The sequence below is a fragment of the Hyla sarda genome, chromosome 9 (genome assembly GCF_029499605.1).
Source record: "Hyla sarda isolate aHylSar1 chromosome 9, aHylSar1.hap1, whole genome shotgun sequence".
NCBI classification, from domain to species: Eukaryota; Metazoa; Chordata; class Amphibia; order Anura; family Hylidae; genus Hyla; species Hyla sarda.
Window position 1 is genome coordinate 25,241,809 of NC_079197.1, and position 18,054 is coordinate 25,259,862.

The window sequence follows — 18,054 nt, forward strand, 5'->3', positions numbered from 1 at the left end:
TTATCACCCCCTGTGCCACTTTGATGACTAAGTGGCACTGCACCAGCTGGCAGTTCAAGATTAGTAGCACAGGCCAGTTAACGGCGGTGGCTGCTGCAGTATGGAACGGTCCTGAAACACACACAGGGTCTGTCCCCAACAAACCAATGTGTTGCGCCACCCAGTTTGGAAGGCACTGAGGGAAAGCAGCAATACTTATAGAAATATGTTTCAGATATCACTGTGCCTTGTATAAGTGAACAAACAAGTTCTCCCCCCCCCCCCCCCTCTAAGGAGAGACACCCACTGGTGTTACTTATCCCATCTGTTTTAGTCGGGTTATAGTCTGCATCATTCCTATTTGTAGGGGCAGATCCATCAATAATATCTAATGTTTCACTGGTATTTGAGCCATCTACCTGCATCTATCTATCTGTATGACACCCTAAAAAGTATTTTTTTTTTGTTTTTTTAAATCAACTGGTGCCAGAAAGTTAAACAGATTTGTAAATTACTTCAATTTAAAAAAAATCTTAATCCTTCCAGTACTTATCAGCTGCTGTTGTGATCCACAGGGAGTTCTTTTCTTTTTGTATTTCCTCTCTGCTGACATCTCTGTCCATTTTAGGAACTGTCCAGAGCAGGAGGGGTTTTCTATGGGGATTTGCTCCTACTCTGGAAAGTTCTTAAAATGGACAGAGGTGTCAGCAGAGAGCACTGTGGTCAGGCAGAAAAAAAAATCCTTACTGTGTAGCATAACAGCAGCTGAGAAGTACTGGAAGGATTACATTTTTTTTTAAATAGAAGTCATTTACAAATCTGTTTAACTTTCTGGCACCAGTTCATGTTTTCCAGTGGAGTACCCCTTTTAAGTGAAGTGACTTGTGTCCTGTCTGTTCACTACTATTTAACTAATCATGGGGGTAGTGAAGATGCGGTGGGATTAGTCAAGCTTCTATTATGTGCTACTGGGAACCTTTCAGTAGTCTCCATGTATTCACTGTAAAGTCATATATTTTTTTTTTTTTTTCCTCTTACCAGATGCGTTCCGTGAGATCCAGAAGTATGGAGTCGGGGAGAATGTGGACCTAAAGAACAACCCAATCGCTGTGGAACATATTCACATGAAACTGTTCAGAGCTCAGCGTAACCTGTACATAGCCGGCTTCTCCCTCCTCCTGTCTTTGTAAGTACCACATCAGACGTGATGTTTTTCCTTCTATACTCTTAGAACAAATATTCACCAATTAGGCCCAAAATAAAACTCAAATCTTAATTTAATAAATTGATCACAAAATACAGTGCACAAAGAACTGTATGTGCTGGGATGGGGGATAGGGTACAGGTGAGTGTCTACACTAAAGAGAGAATGGGTGGGGAATTGTGTAGAGCGCTCCTGCTGTAAAAGGATGGACTCAGGACACCACGTTTGCACAGGAAAATTTATTAGAAAATGAAAGGACAACGCGTTTCGGCGCTCACATGCGCCTTCATCAGGTCCACAGTAGGATAAGAGAGATGCTTCCTGAGGTGCCGGCTGTGCTTGTGTGGCTGTGTCAGCCACACAAGCACAGCCGGCACCTCAGGACGCATCTCTCTTATCCTACTGTGGACCTGATGAAGGCGCATGTGAGCGCCGAAACGCGTTGTCCTTTCATTTTCTAATTGTCCTTTGCAAATGTGGCGTCCTGAGTCCGTCTTTTTACAGCAGGAGCGCTCTACACAATTCCCCACTTTTATCTACCCATTCTCCAGGGAGTGAGAGGACTCCACATTAGAACATAAATACGTCACAAGGTGTAAATAACAATAACAAACAAAAGCACATACACAGTATTGTTAAGGATATTAGTGCAAGGTCCGTGGGTTAGTAAAGTTCAGCTAAAGTCGGGTTAGGTCACTGTAAGTTTAGTAGTTAGATGAATAACCAATATAATACAATAGGACCACAATTCGATCAAGAACAATATTTTAGATAGTGTGTGAGCCGATAGCACATCAAAAGGTCCATAAGATACAGATAGCACTTGAATTGGACTCTTGAGAAGGAGTTCCTGTCCTCAATTATTGTCATATCAGTGCAGAGAGACCCCCGTTTTTAGAATATATGAGAGCTGACGATTAGGTCCAAATGGAGACCAACCAATTTTTTTAGATAGTCACCCCAGATAGAGGGCAAAAAATACAAAGGGACTGGCAGGCAGTAAACTGTTACTGCCATCCCGTCTCTCTGTATTTTTGCCCTCTATCTGGGGTGACTTTTTAACTGTATACGGGTTAAAAATTGTACACACGTTTTGATACAGTTTAGTCCAGTTTTGAGGAATCAGTTTTTCATCAAAAACCTGATACGGGAACTGTATTGCAAAAACGTGGTGTGAATGCAGCCTTATTCTTCATCTGGCCACAAGGTGGCAGCATCTACTCTCCTAATATGTGTTCTTAGACGTCTCAGAAATAAAAATACATGCTGACCCGTGCCATTATATCATACACTATTCCAGTGGTCTACATACTGTGACCTCCAGCTGTTGCAAAACTACAACTCCCAGCATGCCCGGACAGCGAACGGCTGTCCGGGCATGCAGGGAGTTGTAGTTTTGCTACAGCTGATATGTCACAGTTTGAAAACCACTACACTATTCTTCTGTTTCACAGTAGGTTTACCATATTACGGTGTTAATTGTATGGCCTTTCCTTATATTTTGCTGTTTCACCTATATCTACATTGTGTAAATTTAAAGGGGTTATCCAGGAAAAAACTTTTCTAAGTCACACTCCCCTCTCTGTACCACCTCCCCCCCCTATGCCTTCGATCGTTCCGGTCAATAAAGTCAACCTGCATTCAAGGTCTGGTGAGTGCTCCGCTTCTTTTTCCTATTGGATATCAGATTTGTAAATTACTTCTATTAAAAAATCTTAATCCCTTCAGTACTTATGAGCTTCTGAAGTTAAGGTTGTTCTTTTCTGTCTAAGTGCTCTCTGATGACACCTGTCTCGGGAAACGCCCAGTTAAGAAGCAAATCCCCATAGCAAACCTCTTCTAAACTGGACGTTTCCCGAGACAGGTGTCATCAGAGAGCACTTAAACAGAAAAGAACAACCTTAACTTCAGAAGCTCATAAGTACTGAAAGGATTAAGATTTTTTTAATAGAAGTAATTTACAAATCTGTTTAACTTTCTGAAGCCTGTTGATATATAAAATGAAGTTTTTTTTCCTGGATAACCCCTTTAAAGGGAAACTGACAGCAGTGTCAGGCTGGGTTCACATCACGTTTTTGCCATACTGTTTTCCCGGTTGCAGTACGGTTTTTTTTAAGACAAAACCGTAGTCAACCTCGGTTTTGACTCTGGTTTAAAAACCGTACTGCAACCACATACGTTTTTTTTTTTTTTTAACATGGACGTCAATGGGAAACGCACATGTATACGGTTCCATACGGGAAACCATGTACTGTTTTTACTTTGCACATGCGCATTTGCATCCTAAAGTCCCCACTCAACACCCCTCCCATTAAAAATGGACAAAATTTTCATTTTATTTTCATTTTAATCAAATTGACCTACAGAATAAAGATAGTGTAATTTTTACCGAAAAATGTACGGCATAGAAACGGAGGCCCCCAGCAGGCATCAGTGACGTGGTGCCTGCTGGCGAAGGCTGCCTGGTAGTGGGAAATTTATAATTAAAGGAGTATTCCGACATCTTATCCCCCTATCCAAAGGGGGATGACTGGGGGTCTGCGCAGGAGATTGCGGGTAGGTACCAGCGTCCAGATCCCTGTGATCAAACATCTTATTCCCTATCCTATGGATAGGGGATAAGATGTTTAGGGGCGGAGTACCCCTTTGTGTATTTTGCTTCAAATTGTCACAAAATTTTGAGCAGCCCAAGCTGGGCAAAAATTTTCTTTTTAGAGCTTTATGCTTTTTGACAGGGTCTATATTATGTGCTAAAATTATTAAATGCTACTTTTTCACAAAGTTTTACTGAAAAAATAAATAAATATAAAAAAAAAAAATTCTGGCACCATACGAGGCTGCAGATTATATGGCTTAGGTATGGGCGCACAGGTCATAAAAATAGACGAGACGTCCAAATAATGATAAATTACACACCGGAAAAACCAGTCTACCCGTAGCTTTAGTAACGTACACATAGCACAGGACACTGAGCAAACACATTCCCCCATTGTTTATCAATACTATCAATGAGAGAAAATGCTTTGTTGCCCATAGCAACCAATCAGAACTCTGCATTCAGTTTTATAAATTAAACTTGGCCTCCGGTTGCTATGGGCTGTTTATTTATTTATTTTTTTAAGACAGTTTTCATAAATGAGTCATAAAAGATGAAAACCTTTTTACTGGAAGTTGTAGTTTTCAACATCTGGAGGTCCACAGTTTGGAGATTACTGCTCTATAGAGATGCGATTATTCCTTATTTCATATTTGTTTTATGTGTTATACGCTATTATAGTAGTATTATTGTTATTTATTAGTAGTAGCTTTACTATTATAGGCCTTGTTTACACGTCCGAAATGTCTGCATGGACAGGATAATTCTTTCTGCGGACACTAAGAACTATTAGTATTAGTAGTAGTAGTAACAGTAGTAGTTTTAGTGATGGTGGTGGTAGTAGATGTAATTACCTTACTACTGGGGTGACACACTGTAACAAACCTCCTCATGTAATCTCCTTACTACTTGGGGGACACACTGTAACAAACCTCCTCATGTAATCTCCTTACTACTGGGGTGACAAACTGTAACAAACCTCCTCATGTAATCTCCTTACTACTGGGGTGACACACTGTAACAACCCCCTCCTCATGTAATCTCCTTACTACTGGGGTGACACACTGTAACAACCCCCTCCTCATGTAATCTCCTTACTACTGGGGTGACACACTGTAACAATCCCTCTCCTCATGTAATCTCCTTACTACTGGGGTGACACACTGTAACAAACCTCCTCCTCATGTAATCTCCTTATTACTGGGGTGACACACTTTAACAAACCTCCTCCTCATGTAATCTGCTTACTACTGGGGTGACACACTGTAACAAACCTCCTCCTCATGTAATCTGCTTACTACTGGGGTGACACACTGTAACAAACCTCCTCCTCATGTAATCTCCTTACTACTGGGGTGACACTAAGGTGCGGATTTCTTCACACAGAACAGGATAGTAGTGGCTGTGCAGGAATCATGTGACCTCCACTTCAACTCAGCCCCGCCTCCTCCACAGTATCACACAGGTCCTACAGCAACCATCTGGTGGTGGTAGTATTAATAGTATTGGTAGTTGTTGTAGTATTAATAGTATTGGTAGTTGTTGTTGTAGTTGTTGTTGTTGTAGTATTTTTAGTAGTATTATCGGAAGTGGTGGTGGTAGTTGTATTAATAGTTGTTGTGGTTGTTGTTGTAGTATTATCGGTAGTAGTATTTTTAGTAGTATTATCGGTAGTGGTGGTGGTAGTTGTATTAATAGTTGTTGTGGTTGTTTTTTTTTAGTAGTAGTAATATTAGTAGTAGTTGTTGTTGTTTTTATTATCAGTAGTAGTAGTGTTTTTTTTTTTTTTTTTGCAGTAGTAGTAGTAGTTTGCCCATTCATTTGTTACAGAGGTTTAGTGTTTCAGAGCTGGGGCCGTGCTCGGGGTCCCGGTCGGGGCACATACGCAGTTGAATGTGATGTTTTTATCCCTTACACAGAGAGCTTTTTGTTTTTGGCCTCGCTGAAACAGATTTTTCTTCATCCCGAGCTGAGAACATCCAGTCTCTCCCTGGGGGGAATTTTTTTATTTTTTTTTATATATATTTTTTATCTTGGCGTGTGTAACAACAGGTCACAGTTATGTGCTGGCGCTGTAATGTGTCATGTGCTCTAGTTTACTAATTAATGTTCTGGGGAAAGATGTCTTTTGCTGCCCAGGAACACTGAGCTCCGAGAACATGAATGTTTATCCCTCAACTACAAGCGTCAGCCTAGTAAACAAACAGACGTCTACGGCCAAATGAGTGTCTCCTACTCCTGCTGTTGGCCGAGGGTTCTCCTTCCCACCCCCCACCCCCCCCTTTTTTTTTTTTCCTTCTTCTTCTTCTTTTTGGCTGTAAATATATATATATTTTTTCTTAAAGGCCGATTCAAGATCCTCCATAGGATCCAGTCTAGGAGGGCAACATCTCTTTATTGTAGTTAACTTTAAATACTGGCAGTAAATGGTAGATGCAAGTGGGTCAGTGGGTGGTAATAAAGAGAACACTAGCTGGACTTACCTGGGCACTTGCCATGCTGGGGAGCGCCCCCTGGGTACTTGAGCCTCACTTGCATAATAACAAAAAGCATAATTTGGCACTGGAAGTCATTGTACTTCCATGTTTCTAAGCCAGCGTGCCTCCAGCTGTTGCAAAACTACAACTCCCAGCATGCCCGGACAGCCTTCGGCTGCCCGGGCATGCTGGGAGTTGTAGTTTTGCAACAGCTGGAGGCACCCTGGTTGGGATACACTGATATAGGACAGTCTTTACAAAGGGCAACTCTATCCGTCAGTATCCAGGACCTCCGCATTTCCAACTTGTAGCCTTATAGGTTGTATCACAGACACAATAAAAGTGCTTTTCTACAGTTTATACCTATTAGATCGTTGCTTCCTTTGTAAAATTTAAAGGGGTATTCCAGGAAAAGCTTTTTTTTAATATATATATATATATATCTATCAACTGGCTCTAGAATGTTAAACAGATTTGTATATTACTTCTATTAAAAAATATTAATCCTTTCAGTACTTATGAGCTTCTGAAGTTAAGGTTGTTCTTTTCTGTCTAAGTGCTCTCTGCCGACACGTGTCTAGGGAAACGCCCAGTTTAGAAGCAAATCCCCATAGCAAACCTCTTCTAAACTGGGCGTTTCCCGAGACAGGTGTCATCAGAGAGCACTTAGACAGAAAAGAACAACCTTAACTTCAGAAGCTCATAAGTACTGAAAGGATTAAGATTTTTTTAATAGAAGTAATATACAAATCTGTTTAACTGTCTGGAGCCAGTTGATTTCAACTCAAAATACGACCATGAACTGTTTACCTCTTATTGTTGCTCTTTATTGCCTATAAAATATACACTGCTCAAAAAAATAAAGGAAACACTAAAACAACACAATGTAACTCCAAGTCAATGACACTTCTGTGAAATCCCACTGTCCACTCAGGAAGAACACTGATTGACAATCAATTTCACATGCTGTTGTGCAAATGGAACAGACAACAGGTGGAAATTATAGGCAATAAGCAACACACCCCTAATAAAGGGGTGGCTCTGCCTGTGGTGACCACGGACCACTTCTCATGTCCTATGCTTCCTGGCTGATGTTTTGGTCACTTTTGAATGCTGGCGGTGCTTTCACTCTAGTGGTAGCATGAGACGGAGTCTACAACCCGCACAAGTGGCTCAGGTAGTGCAGCTCATCCAGGATGGCACATCAATGCGAGCTGTGGCAAGAAGGTTTGCTGTTTGTCAACTTAGTGTCCAGAGCATGGAGGCGCTACCAGGAGACAGGTCAGTAAATCAGGAGACGTGGAGGAGGCCGTAGGAGGGCAGCAACCCAGCAGCAGGACCACTACCTCCACTTTTGTGCAAGGAGGAGCACTTCCAGAGCACTTACAGCCCAACACCGTGCAGAACGTTTGGCATTTGCCAGAAAACACAAGACTGGCAAATACACCACTGGCGCCCTGTGCTCTTCACAGATGAAAGCAGGTTCACACTGAACACATGTGACAGACGTAACAGAGTCTGAAGACGCTGTGGAGAATGTTCTGCTGCCTACAACATCCTTTTTGAAATTTTTTTTTTTTTTTTGAGCAGTGTATTTCTCTGGAAATCGCCGCACTCTTAGGTGGAGAAACTGTACAGACATTATATGAATGGCAGACTGAATGCAGAAAATGTCCCTACGATAACACTGAACAATGCCTGGACACAGACAGCAAGTGTTGTCATGAGAACATCGTAGCAAAGGAGCTGCGGGGCTTTGAGCTTGTAAGGTGTTACATAACTTATTATGTAATGTGAAAAAAGACGAAAACATTTGTAATCAAACAATGTGAGCAGATGCCCAGCAGAGGGCACCATGTGCTCTGTTGTGTCAGACAAAGTCTGTTGCACATTGACAGTGTGAACATTTTCATATTAACAGTGTGAACAGAGACTAGGACGTCCTACTAGACTGCATGGCCCCAAGCAATAAATAAAAAAATAATTATATAAAACATTTTTATTCTTATTTATTTATTGCTCGAGGCCATGCAGTCTAGTAGGATGTCTTAGTCTCTGTTCACACTGTCAATATGCAACAGGCTTTGTCTGACACAACAGAGCCCATGGTGCCCTCTGCTGGACATCTGCTCACATTGTGGATTACAAATGTTTTAGTCTTTTTTTCACATTACATAAGTTATGCAGCTCCTTTACTACGATGTTCTCATGATAACACTTGCTGTCTGTGTCCAGACCATATGTATTTATTAATAATAAATATATAATTTATTATATTCCGAAGTGCGGAATCCCATAGTAGTATATTGGGCTTTCATTTCCGCCGTGTGAATAATATACCCTTAGTGTGAATTGTGCAGCAGAATCTCATTGAGAACAATATAAGGCTGCTGAACTCTATTCTGCGAGCAGAATTCGGGGTGAAATTGCGCTTGAAAAATACGTAGTGTGAATGAGCCTTAGACTAGGACGGCCTATTCTAATCTTTGTAAAATTCTGGATAATCCCTTTTATGACTCTGTTAACTCTTTCTTTCATATATAACAGAAACCATAATGCATATGCAAATTTGGTGTACACGCCTTTTACACCCCCCCCCCCCCCGCCCAAACATAGGATTCTGTATCATATAGACCTATGACTGAGATGAACAGAACCCTATTATACATTTGTTTGAGAACCCTAATGCCGATCACATAACGCATAGTTGTTTATTGTATTGGGTGATCATGTTACTATTCTCTATAAAACTCTTTCTGGTCTCCCCACAGTCTGCTGAGGCGTCTGGTCACACTGATATCCAAACAAGCTACGCTCCTTGCATCCAACGAGGCCTTCAAAAAGCAAGCCGAGAGCGCAAGCGATGCTGCCAAGAAGTACATGGAGGAGAATGACAAGCTTAAGAAGGTACCAAATATTGGCCTGTACACAGGGGATGGAGGAAGAGCAGTGCAAGTCTGCTTATCCCAGTGTTTCCCAACCAGGGTGCCTCCAGCTGTTGCAAAACTACAACTCCCAGCATGCCCGGACAGCCTTAGGCTGTCCGGGCATGTTGGGAGTTGTAGTTTTGCAATAGCTGGAGGCACCCTGGTCGGGAAACACTGGCTTATCCCATCCTATACAGATCTCGTATCTCTATCCATTGCTGTGTGGCATTTGTACGTTACATTTAACCAAAGCAGTTTCAATGCTGAATTTATTGCAGATGTTAATTTCCCCAATAAAGTTAGCGGGGAAAATCTGCAATGAATCCACGGTGTTTCCGTTGCCAAAATTGACACGCTAAAAATTAAAAATTTCACACAGGTTTTCTGCATGTTTATTTTTATTTACTGGGATTACTTTTTTTTTTTTTATATATTTTTTTAAATCTTTCTTTCACTTTGCTGGTTCTGTAAATGTTGCAGGTTTTCTGCACCAAATTTCAGTAAAAAAATCTGCAGTGTGTGTGTGTGTGTGTGTGTGTGTGTGTGTGTGTGTGTGTGTGACCCTACCTTATAGCTGCATAGATATTTAACATCCCTTACAGTTATCATTGGATTCTCTATAGCGGATACTTATAAAAATAATCTATTAGGGGATTGCTGGATCTTTACTAATGTCTCTACCATACCATGAAGAGGTTAATTTAGTCATGTGGTTGTTTTATATTACCATCTGTATTGAGAGTTGTAGTTTTGCAACAGCAGGTTGGATACCTGGGCTCTAAAGCGACATATTCCAACCAGAGTGTTTCCAGCCATTGCAAAACTACAACCCCCAGCATAGCATTTGCAACAGCCGGAGGCACCCTGATTGGGAAACACTGCTCTTTAGTATAGGTGAATTCTTACTAATTAGTGAAAATATAACTATGATCAGATGACAATTTCTGCCCATGATATTCTTATTTTATCAGGAAAGATGCCTGTGTGTAAAGTAAGTATATGTGTGTGTGTATATGTGTGTGTGTATGTGATATATATATATATATATATATATATATATATATACACACATACACACACATATACAGTATATATACACACACATATATATATATATATATATGTGTGTGTATATATACTGTATATGTGTGTGTATATATACTGTATATGTGTGTGTATGTGTGTATATATATATATATATATATATATATATATATATAATATATATAGTGTGTGTAGATAGATAGATAGATATATAGATATAGATATAGTAGTAGATAACGCAGCTCACCACGTAACATGAACAACATGTGGTTTTATTCCATGATGCAGCAGACAGTGTCTTGAAAATGGTGGTGTGAGATCGCCAAAACACTGCATCATGGAATAAAACCACATGTTGTTAATGTTACGTGGTGAGCTGCGTTATCTACTACTATATAAGAAGATCCGGGGCAACGAGGCTCTATTGCGCTTGCATCCACAATTCTCCTGAAAGTTTGCTCTGGATGTGCTGCTTTTATTTGGATATATATATTATAATAGACGTTCAATGTTGTTGAGTTGCTGCAGCTTTTAATGATCTGTAAAATACCTTTCTAATTGTGAAATGGACCCTTTGTTATAGGAGTTTTCTAGAACTAGAATAATGTAAGAATTGTCCAACTACTGGTCCCGTTTCAAAGTTTTTGGGTAGGGTCACCACACACACATCGTATACGCAGCGTATTTGACACTGAGAATTCTGCTGGGGAGCGGGAAAAATGCTCCATATGTGGTCGGAGCAGACACAGGGCTTTCCCTTCTGCAGCCCTATGTGTGCATGGAGCTAGTTGTGCCTGGTAATGTGAGCTGCAATACCAGACCCAGCCACTACAAGATGTACAGTGCTGTTGGATCATCACCAATCTGATCCTAAGGATAGACCTTAAATATTATACAGTATACAGTATGCTACAAACCTTTTTACGTCAATGTTCTTGCTATGGCGCTGCGTACAGTAGCCTTTTTACTATCGCACTGAGCCTGAAGGGCATTTTAAGGGAGATTTATCAAAACCTGTGCAGAGGAAACGTTGCCCTATTGCCCATAGCAACCTATCAGATTTCTTCTTTCATTTTAACAAGGCCTGTGCAAAATGAAAGAAGCGATCTGATTGGTGCAACGTTTCCTCTGCACAGGTTTTGATAAATCTCTCCCAAAATGCCCTTCCGGTTCAGTGTGATAGAATACAGGCTACTGTACGCAGCGCCATAGCAAGACCTAAGGATGTTGTATGAAGCACCAGTGCAAGACTTAAGGCTGTACAGCTGTGTTGTCTGTATTTAGAAGTCGTCTGCATCCTCTTTAGTTTTTTACAGATTTAGTTGAATACTAGAAGTGAGGCATTTTTATATATATATACACACATTTTTTTTTTTTTTTTTTGACCATTTCAAAAAATATATAATATCTTTTTTTTTCTTTTTGTTTTTCTTTTGATCCTGCTTTTTCCAGCAACTAAAAGCCTCAGGGATCGAGGTTGCAGATGTTCCAGAAAGCAATGCTGAGGAGGAGAACAAGAAGCTCAGTACAGAAGTCAAGAAACTCAAAGAAGAACTGGAGTCCACCAAGAAATGTGAGTAATATCCCTGCCCAGGAATAAGATGTCCTCTACTAAATGTAATCGTGCTGCACAGAACGTATATCCCATAAATATATAACCTGTAATAATCCCCACCCATGTGCTGCCATTCACTTTATAATCAATGATTTGGTAGACAAGGGCAATTGCTGCAGTTGAATCATCCTGCCCCCTTGGACCTTCTGTGGAAGGTCACTTTGCCCTTTATAGGTTATTACCTTAAGAAATGCTGACAAAATCCAAATGGTTCCTGTTTTGGAAAATCTGTTTCCATAGCAAAACAAGTGGTGTTAACTCTAAAGTCAGTCGTCTAGTCAGCCATTGTGCGGTTAAAGGGGTATTCCAGGAAAAAAAACTTTTTTTTTTTTTTTTTAACATTTCTTTTTATATCAACTGGCCCCAGAAAGTTAAACAGATTTCTAAATTAAATCTATTAAAAAAATCTTAATATCTCCAGTAGGTATCAGCTGCTGAAGTTGAGTTGTTCTTTCCTGACAACAGTGCTCTCTGCTGACACCTCTGCTTGTCTCAGGAACTGTCCGAAAGCATTAAAGCTTTGCTATGGGGGATTTGCTCCTACTCTGGACAGTTCCTGAGACAGACAGACAGGTGTCAGCAGAGAGCACTGTTGTCATACAGAAAAGAACAACTCAACTTCAGCAGTTGGTACTTACTGGAAGATTTTTTTTTTAATAGAAGTCATTTACAATTCTGTTTTTAACTTTCTGGAGCCAGTTGATCATATAAAAAAAAAAAGTTTTTTCCTGGAATACTCCCTTAAGGGTTTTTCTAATGTCCCATTTCCATATGTGATAGAGCAGTGTTTCCCAAGCAGGGCGCCTCCAGCTGTTGCAAAACTACAACTCCCAGCATGTCTGGGCATGCTGGGAGTTGTAGTTTTGCAACAGCTGGAGGCACCCTGGTTGGAAAACATTGTGATAAAGGGTGAGGTGTCCCCTTTACAAAGTGCACCTCTGTGTGATATGTTTATGGCCCATTGATTTTAGTGGCTTCCTGTATATCAAAAAACTTGCAATGACTAATGTGGGAACCTTGTGATCCTCTCATCAGGAAATGGGATTTTCCAAATCAGACTCCCCCCCAATTTAAATGTTTTAAGGACATAGGTTTGATTTGAGGATCTGGTTGCTTGTGTTTCCAGTAAGTATGAGATCATAGGGTTCAATGTGTCCCTCCAATGTTACACTTTCTCCCAATCTTCTATTTCAGACGTGGAGAAATACAACTCTGCATCGGGAGGTTGGGTTACTGAAGCCAGCAGTAGGGTGCCCGGCAGGTTTCGTGCACAGGTCCTATCCTGATCAGGCCTCCTATGGGTGCTTCAGCAACCTGATACCCAGCATGAAGTTGTGTCTTGAAATCGGGAGAGAGTGTAGCACTAGAGCGGTGTTTCCCAACCTGGGTGCCTCCAGCTGTGGCAAAACTACACCCCCCAGCATGCCCAGACAGCCTTCGGCTGTCTGGGCATGCTGGGAGTTGTAGTTCTGCAAAAGCTGGGAAGCATCTTGGTTGGGAAACTGCTAGAGATGAGCGAACTTACAGTAAATTCGATTCGTCGCAAACTTCTCGGCTCGGCAGTTGATGACTTTTCCTGCATAAATTAGTTCAGCTTTCCGGTGCTCTGTTGGGCTGGAAAAGGTGGATACAGTCGTAGGAGACTCTTTCCTAGGAATGTATCCACCTTTTCCAGCCCCCCGGAGCACCTGAAGGCTGAACTAATTTACGCAGGAAAAGACATCAACTGCCGAGCCGAGAAGTTTGTGACGAATCAAATTTACTGTAAGTTCGCTCACCTCTAGAAACTGCACTAGAGGAACTCTGTAAAATATGGTTCAAAGAAAATTGTCTTCTGATATGTCAGAATAATTTTTCTGCTGTCTGTATTAGAGTTGAGCGAACTTACAGTAAATTATCTTGTAGCTGCCCTCGCAGCTCGGCTGTTGATTACTTTAGTCTGCATAAATAAATTCAGCTTTCCAAGGGCTCTGGTTGCCTGGAAAAGTCTGGGATGACAGTCTTAGGTCTCCTAGGTCTGTATCCACCTTTTCCAGGCAACTGAAGCCCTTGGAAAGCTGAACTAATTTATGTAGACTAAAGTAATCAACAGCCGAGCTGCGAGGTTCGTTATGAGCCAATTTACTGTAAGTTCGCCCAACTCTAGTCTGTATCTTTGATCACTACTGAGATCCAAAACCCACTTTCCCCTCCAGTGACGGACTAGTTTGGAAAGTATTGATGGATATAGTGTATCCCCTTGTCTCTCTGTTCATGGTTTTGCTGTGCTCCCTGGACCATAGTGGCTGGATGGATTGTGCCTTAACCCAAAGTGGCTGAAGAAGGGATTGTGCCTAAACCCATCTGTGTCCAAAAATTTGTGCTTGTGTGTGATGCATCTTCTAAACAAAGTCTTCTAAAAATGTAGCCCTGAAAACTCAGGTCAAATGTCCTTTCTCCGATCCCTCCTTCTGTATGCATGGAGTAAAGTGGTCAGTCTCTTACATGAATGCTATTTTTTACGTGGAAAAATTAAATTTCCCAAAAGCACCTTCTATCTTCTCCTGGCTCCCTATGATTAAGAACCATATGGTTCAAAAAGCGTCGGCGTTTCTGCTATGCTTTTATCCTATTTTTGGTTTTCACTCATTTTTTAAACATGTGAATTAAAGTTTGGACTTTTAACTTTTTTCTTTTTGGGAGCTGGATCCTGTTCTTTTTTGTCAAACACAATCCATCCAGCCACTATGGTTTTAGGCACCTCCCATTTCTAGCCACTATGGGTTTAGGTGCCATCCCTTCTCCAGCCACTATGGGTTTAGGTGCCATCTCTTCTCCAGCCACTATGGGTTTAGGTGCCATCCCTTCTCCAGCCACTATGGGTTTAGGTGCCATCCCTTCTCCAGCCACTATGGGTTTAGGTGCCATCTCTTCTCCAGCCACTATGGGTTTAGGTGCCCACCCTTCTCCAGCCACTATGGGTTTAGGTGCCCACCCTTCTCCAGCCACTATGGGTTTAGGTGCCCACCCTTCTCCAGCCACTATGGGTTTAGGTGCCCACCCTTCTCCAGCCACTATGGGTTTAGGTGCCCACCCTTCTCCAGCCACTATGGGTTTAGGTGCCCACCCTTCTCCAGCCACTATGGGTTTAGGTGCCCACCCTTCTCCAGCCACTATGGGTTTAGGTGCCATCCCTTCTCCAGCCACTATGGGTTTAGGTGCCCACCCTTCTCCAGCCACTATGGGTTTAGGTGCCCACCCTTCTCCAGCCACTATGGGTTTAGGTGCCCACCCTTCTCCAGCCACTATGGGTTTAGGTGCCCACCCTTCTCCAGCCACTATGGGTTTAGGTGCCCACCCTTCTCCAGCCACTATGGGTTTAGGTGCCCACCCTTCTCCAGCCACTATGGGTTTAGGTGCCCACCCTTCTCCAGCCACTATGGGTTTAGGTGCCATCCCTTCTCCAGCCACCATGGGTTTAGGTGCCCACCCTTCTCCAGCCACTATGGGTTTAGGTGCCCACCCTTCTCCAGCCACTATGGGTTTAGGTGCCCACCCTTCTCCAGCCACTATGGGTTTAGGTGCCGTCCCTTCTCCAGCCACTATGGGTTTAGGTGCCCTCCCTTCTCCAGCCACTATGGGTTTAGGCGCCGTCCCTTTTCCATTGGCCTCTGACCTCAAGGTTGCTCCAGGATACCAGGAGAATGATCAGATGCATATTAGTGTAGATAGAGAGGCAAAACTGGATCTTTGCTGGCGCTGGTCCTGGTACCATAAAAAATTAACTTGTTTCCTCAGGTTAGAGTAGAACTGGTTTATTTGGCACAAAAACATGTTTCTGGCTCAGAATAAACCCTTCGTCAGGTAACGTGCATCTTGGTATGTGTAATTTTTTTTCACTTGCCATCTATCTTCTGGACGTACCGCACTAGGGACGCTTGTGTCTTTTTTCCATTTTTTTATTTTTATCAGAAACATATTAGGATGTATTTGTATGGGAGTACAATATGTCTGACTCCAGATGCAAAACTTTTCTAGATAAACTTGTCACCGGACCAGCTTGAAACCTTCTATTCATATAATAAATTATCTTAACTAATCATGTTTTTGTTTTTTTCCCTGCCTAAAGCCCTACAAAGGTCTGAGAGCGAGGTGGTCGCCATCAAGAAGCAGAGTGAAGGCTTAACAAAGGAATATGACCGGCTGCTGAATGAACACTCCAAACTGCAGGTGAGAACTTATTGCAGATCGCAGGCCGGTAATGGCTGACACCCCCCCCCCCCCCCCCCCTATGGATTTCTCACTCCCTCCTGCTGTCCTTGGGGTTCAGAGAAGCACAGTGATCCAGAATGTATATGACTGATCTGGATATAGTTCTATTTGGGTAAAAGTTCTTATATGGTGCATACCAAGTGTAAAACTACCTTCTACCTTGCGATTTGTGTAACCTACGGCAGGTAAGAGCTTTATACTTTATGTCTAAATACCTTACTGTGGCCTTGTAAGACAAATGGCTAAATCAATCGCATTACATTGACTGCAGACAAATTCCTTAGCTGGTACTGAGCTGTTCTTATCCAGAGTCCACATAATGGGGTCCTCCTTTATTAATGCAAAGGTTGATAAAATCAGCAGTCTCTCCCTACTATAAATCCTAGGCAGGTAAGTCCATATTTGCATAGGGAATACACTTTTATGGTCGGGACACATGTGCCGTATTTTGCTGCTGCGGATTTTCCTACCAGTTGAAGTCAATAGGTGGAAAAATCTGCTGCGTATTTTGCTACCCGTTGCCTTCAATGGGTAGGAAAATATGCAGCAGTAAAAATACGGCTTGTGTGACCCTACCCTTATAGAGGAATTGGAAATATCCTGACAAAGACTTCAGTGTATATTTTGGCCAAACGTTCACAAGGCTGTATCTTTGAAGAGGTGGACCACTTTGGACAACCCCTCTTTATCTGGTACCTCCCTGTAAAATGGTTTATTTTGGTCTCCCCAGTTACATTGGGTAATGCTCTTGGATATGTTTGTGATCTTCTTGCTGCTGTGGATGTCTGTACTGGTTATTGGGCGGGGGGGGGGGGGGGGGGCCTCCACAAGAAGTGGGAATCCCTCAGCTCCCCTAGAATGCTATATTATAGTACAGTCATAGGGTAGGTAATAACACCTTTGAAAACGTATAATTTATAGTGTAAGGGATCAGTTGCCCACCTGTATCAAGCATGCAGGCTGTTGTTCTCTTCACTTTTTGGGAAAATGCTGTAGATTACCAAGCACCATGTCCAGCTGTCTATGTTAATCCCATAACACAGTGGTGTGGATGCTGGATAACCTCGGCAAGGTGCTTGTCCAGTCCTGGTGAAGATGGTGATGCTTCTCTGGGGCGCCTCCGTATACGTGGATGTTCCCACCTCCGACCCAAGTAAGGGTTAAAGAAGGAAGGTGCGGGAGCAATGGAAAGTTTTTTAAAAGGCTTTATTCAGACAACGCGTTTCGCAAGGGGTCCCTTGCTTCATCAGTTCAGCCTGATGAAGCAAGGGACCCCTTGCGAAACGCGTTGTCTGACTAAAGCCTTTTAAAACTTTCCATTGCTCCCTTACCTGGGTCGGAGGTTGGAACATCCACGTATACGGAGGCGCCCCAGAGAAGCATCACCATCTTCACCAGGACTGGACAAGCACCTTGCCGAGGTTATCCAGCATCCACACCACTATCGACCAGACCGACACCACGGAGTATCGGAACAGATGCTTGGCAGCCAAGAGGAGAATATATAGAGTGCTAGCACTCAGAAAGCTTACATCAGTGTTGTCTGTGCTTGCACAACACTAGAAGGTGAGTGTGTTAATTCACACTTTTACTCAAACCCACAATTTTTTGTACGTGCATCTTGTACATCTGTTGCAATTATAATCATTTACGGCACTTAGATAGCGCCCCCTTTGTTCCCCTTTTTTTCCGTTTCTGCACAATCCCATAACAGTGTTTCCCAACCAGGGCGCCTCCGGCTGTTGCAAAACTACAACTCCCAGCATGCCCGGACAGCCATTGGCTGTCCGGGCATGCTGGGAGTTGTAGTTTTGCAACAGCCGGAGGTGCCCTGGTTGGGAAACACTACCATAGCAAGTAAATTGAGTTCCAAGATGGGGTGGGTCTTTTGCGGCGCTGACTCGGAGCAGGCTTGTCAGATGAATATAAAAGGTTTATTAAAATGAAACGCGTTTCAATTA

At 42.3% G+C, this 18,054-nt stretch overlaps 1 protein-coding gene across 2 annotated transcripts in view; it reads left to right on the top strand.

Annotated features, from left to right (window-relative positions):
- Positions 1-18,054, top strand: part of BCAP31 (B cell receptor associated protein 31) — a 45,744-nt gene that overhangs the window by 18,389 nt on the left and 9,301 nt on the right. For both annotated transcript variants that reach the window (XM_056540268.1, XM_056540269.1), the window contains exons 4-7: positions 1,021-1,165; positions 9,028-9,163; positions 11,680-11,800; positions 15,951-16,051. In XM_056540268.1, coding sequence (XP_056396243.1) covers positions 1,021-1,165; positions 9,028-9,163; positions 11,680-11,800; positions 15,951-16,051 — 503 coding nt within the window. The remainder of the gene's footprint in view (positions 1-1,020; positions 1,166-9,027; positions 9,164-11,679; positions 11,801-15,950; positions 16,052-18,054) is intronic.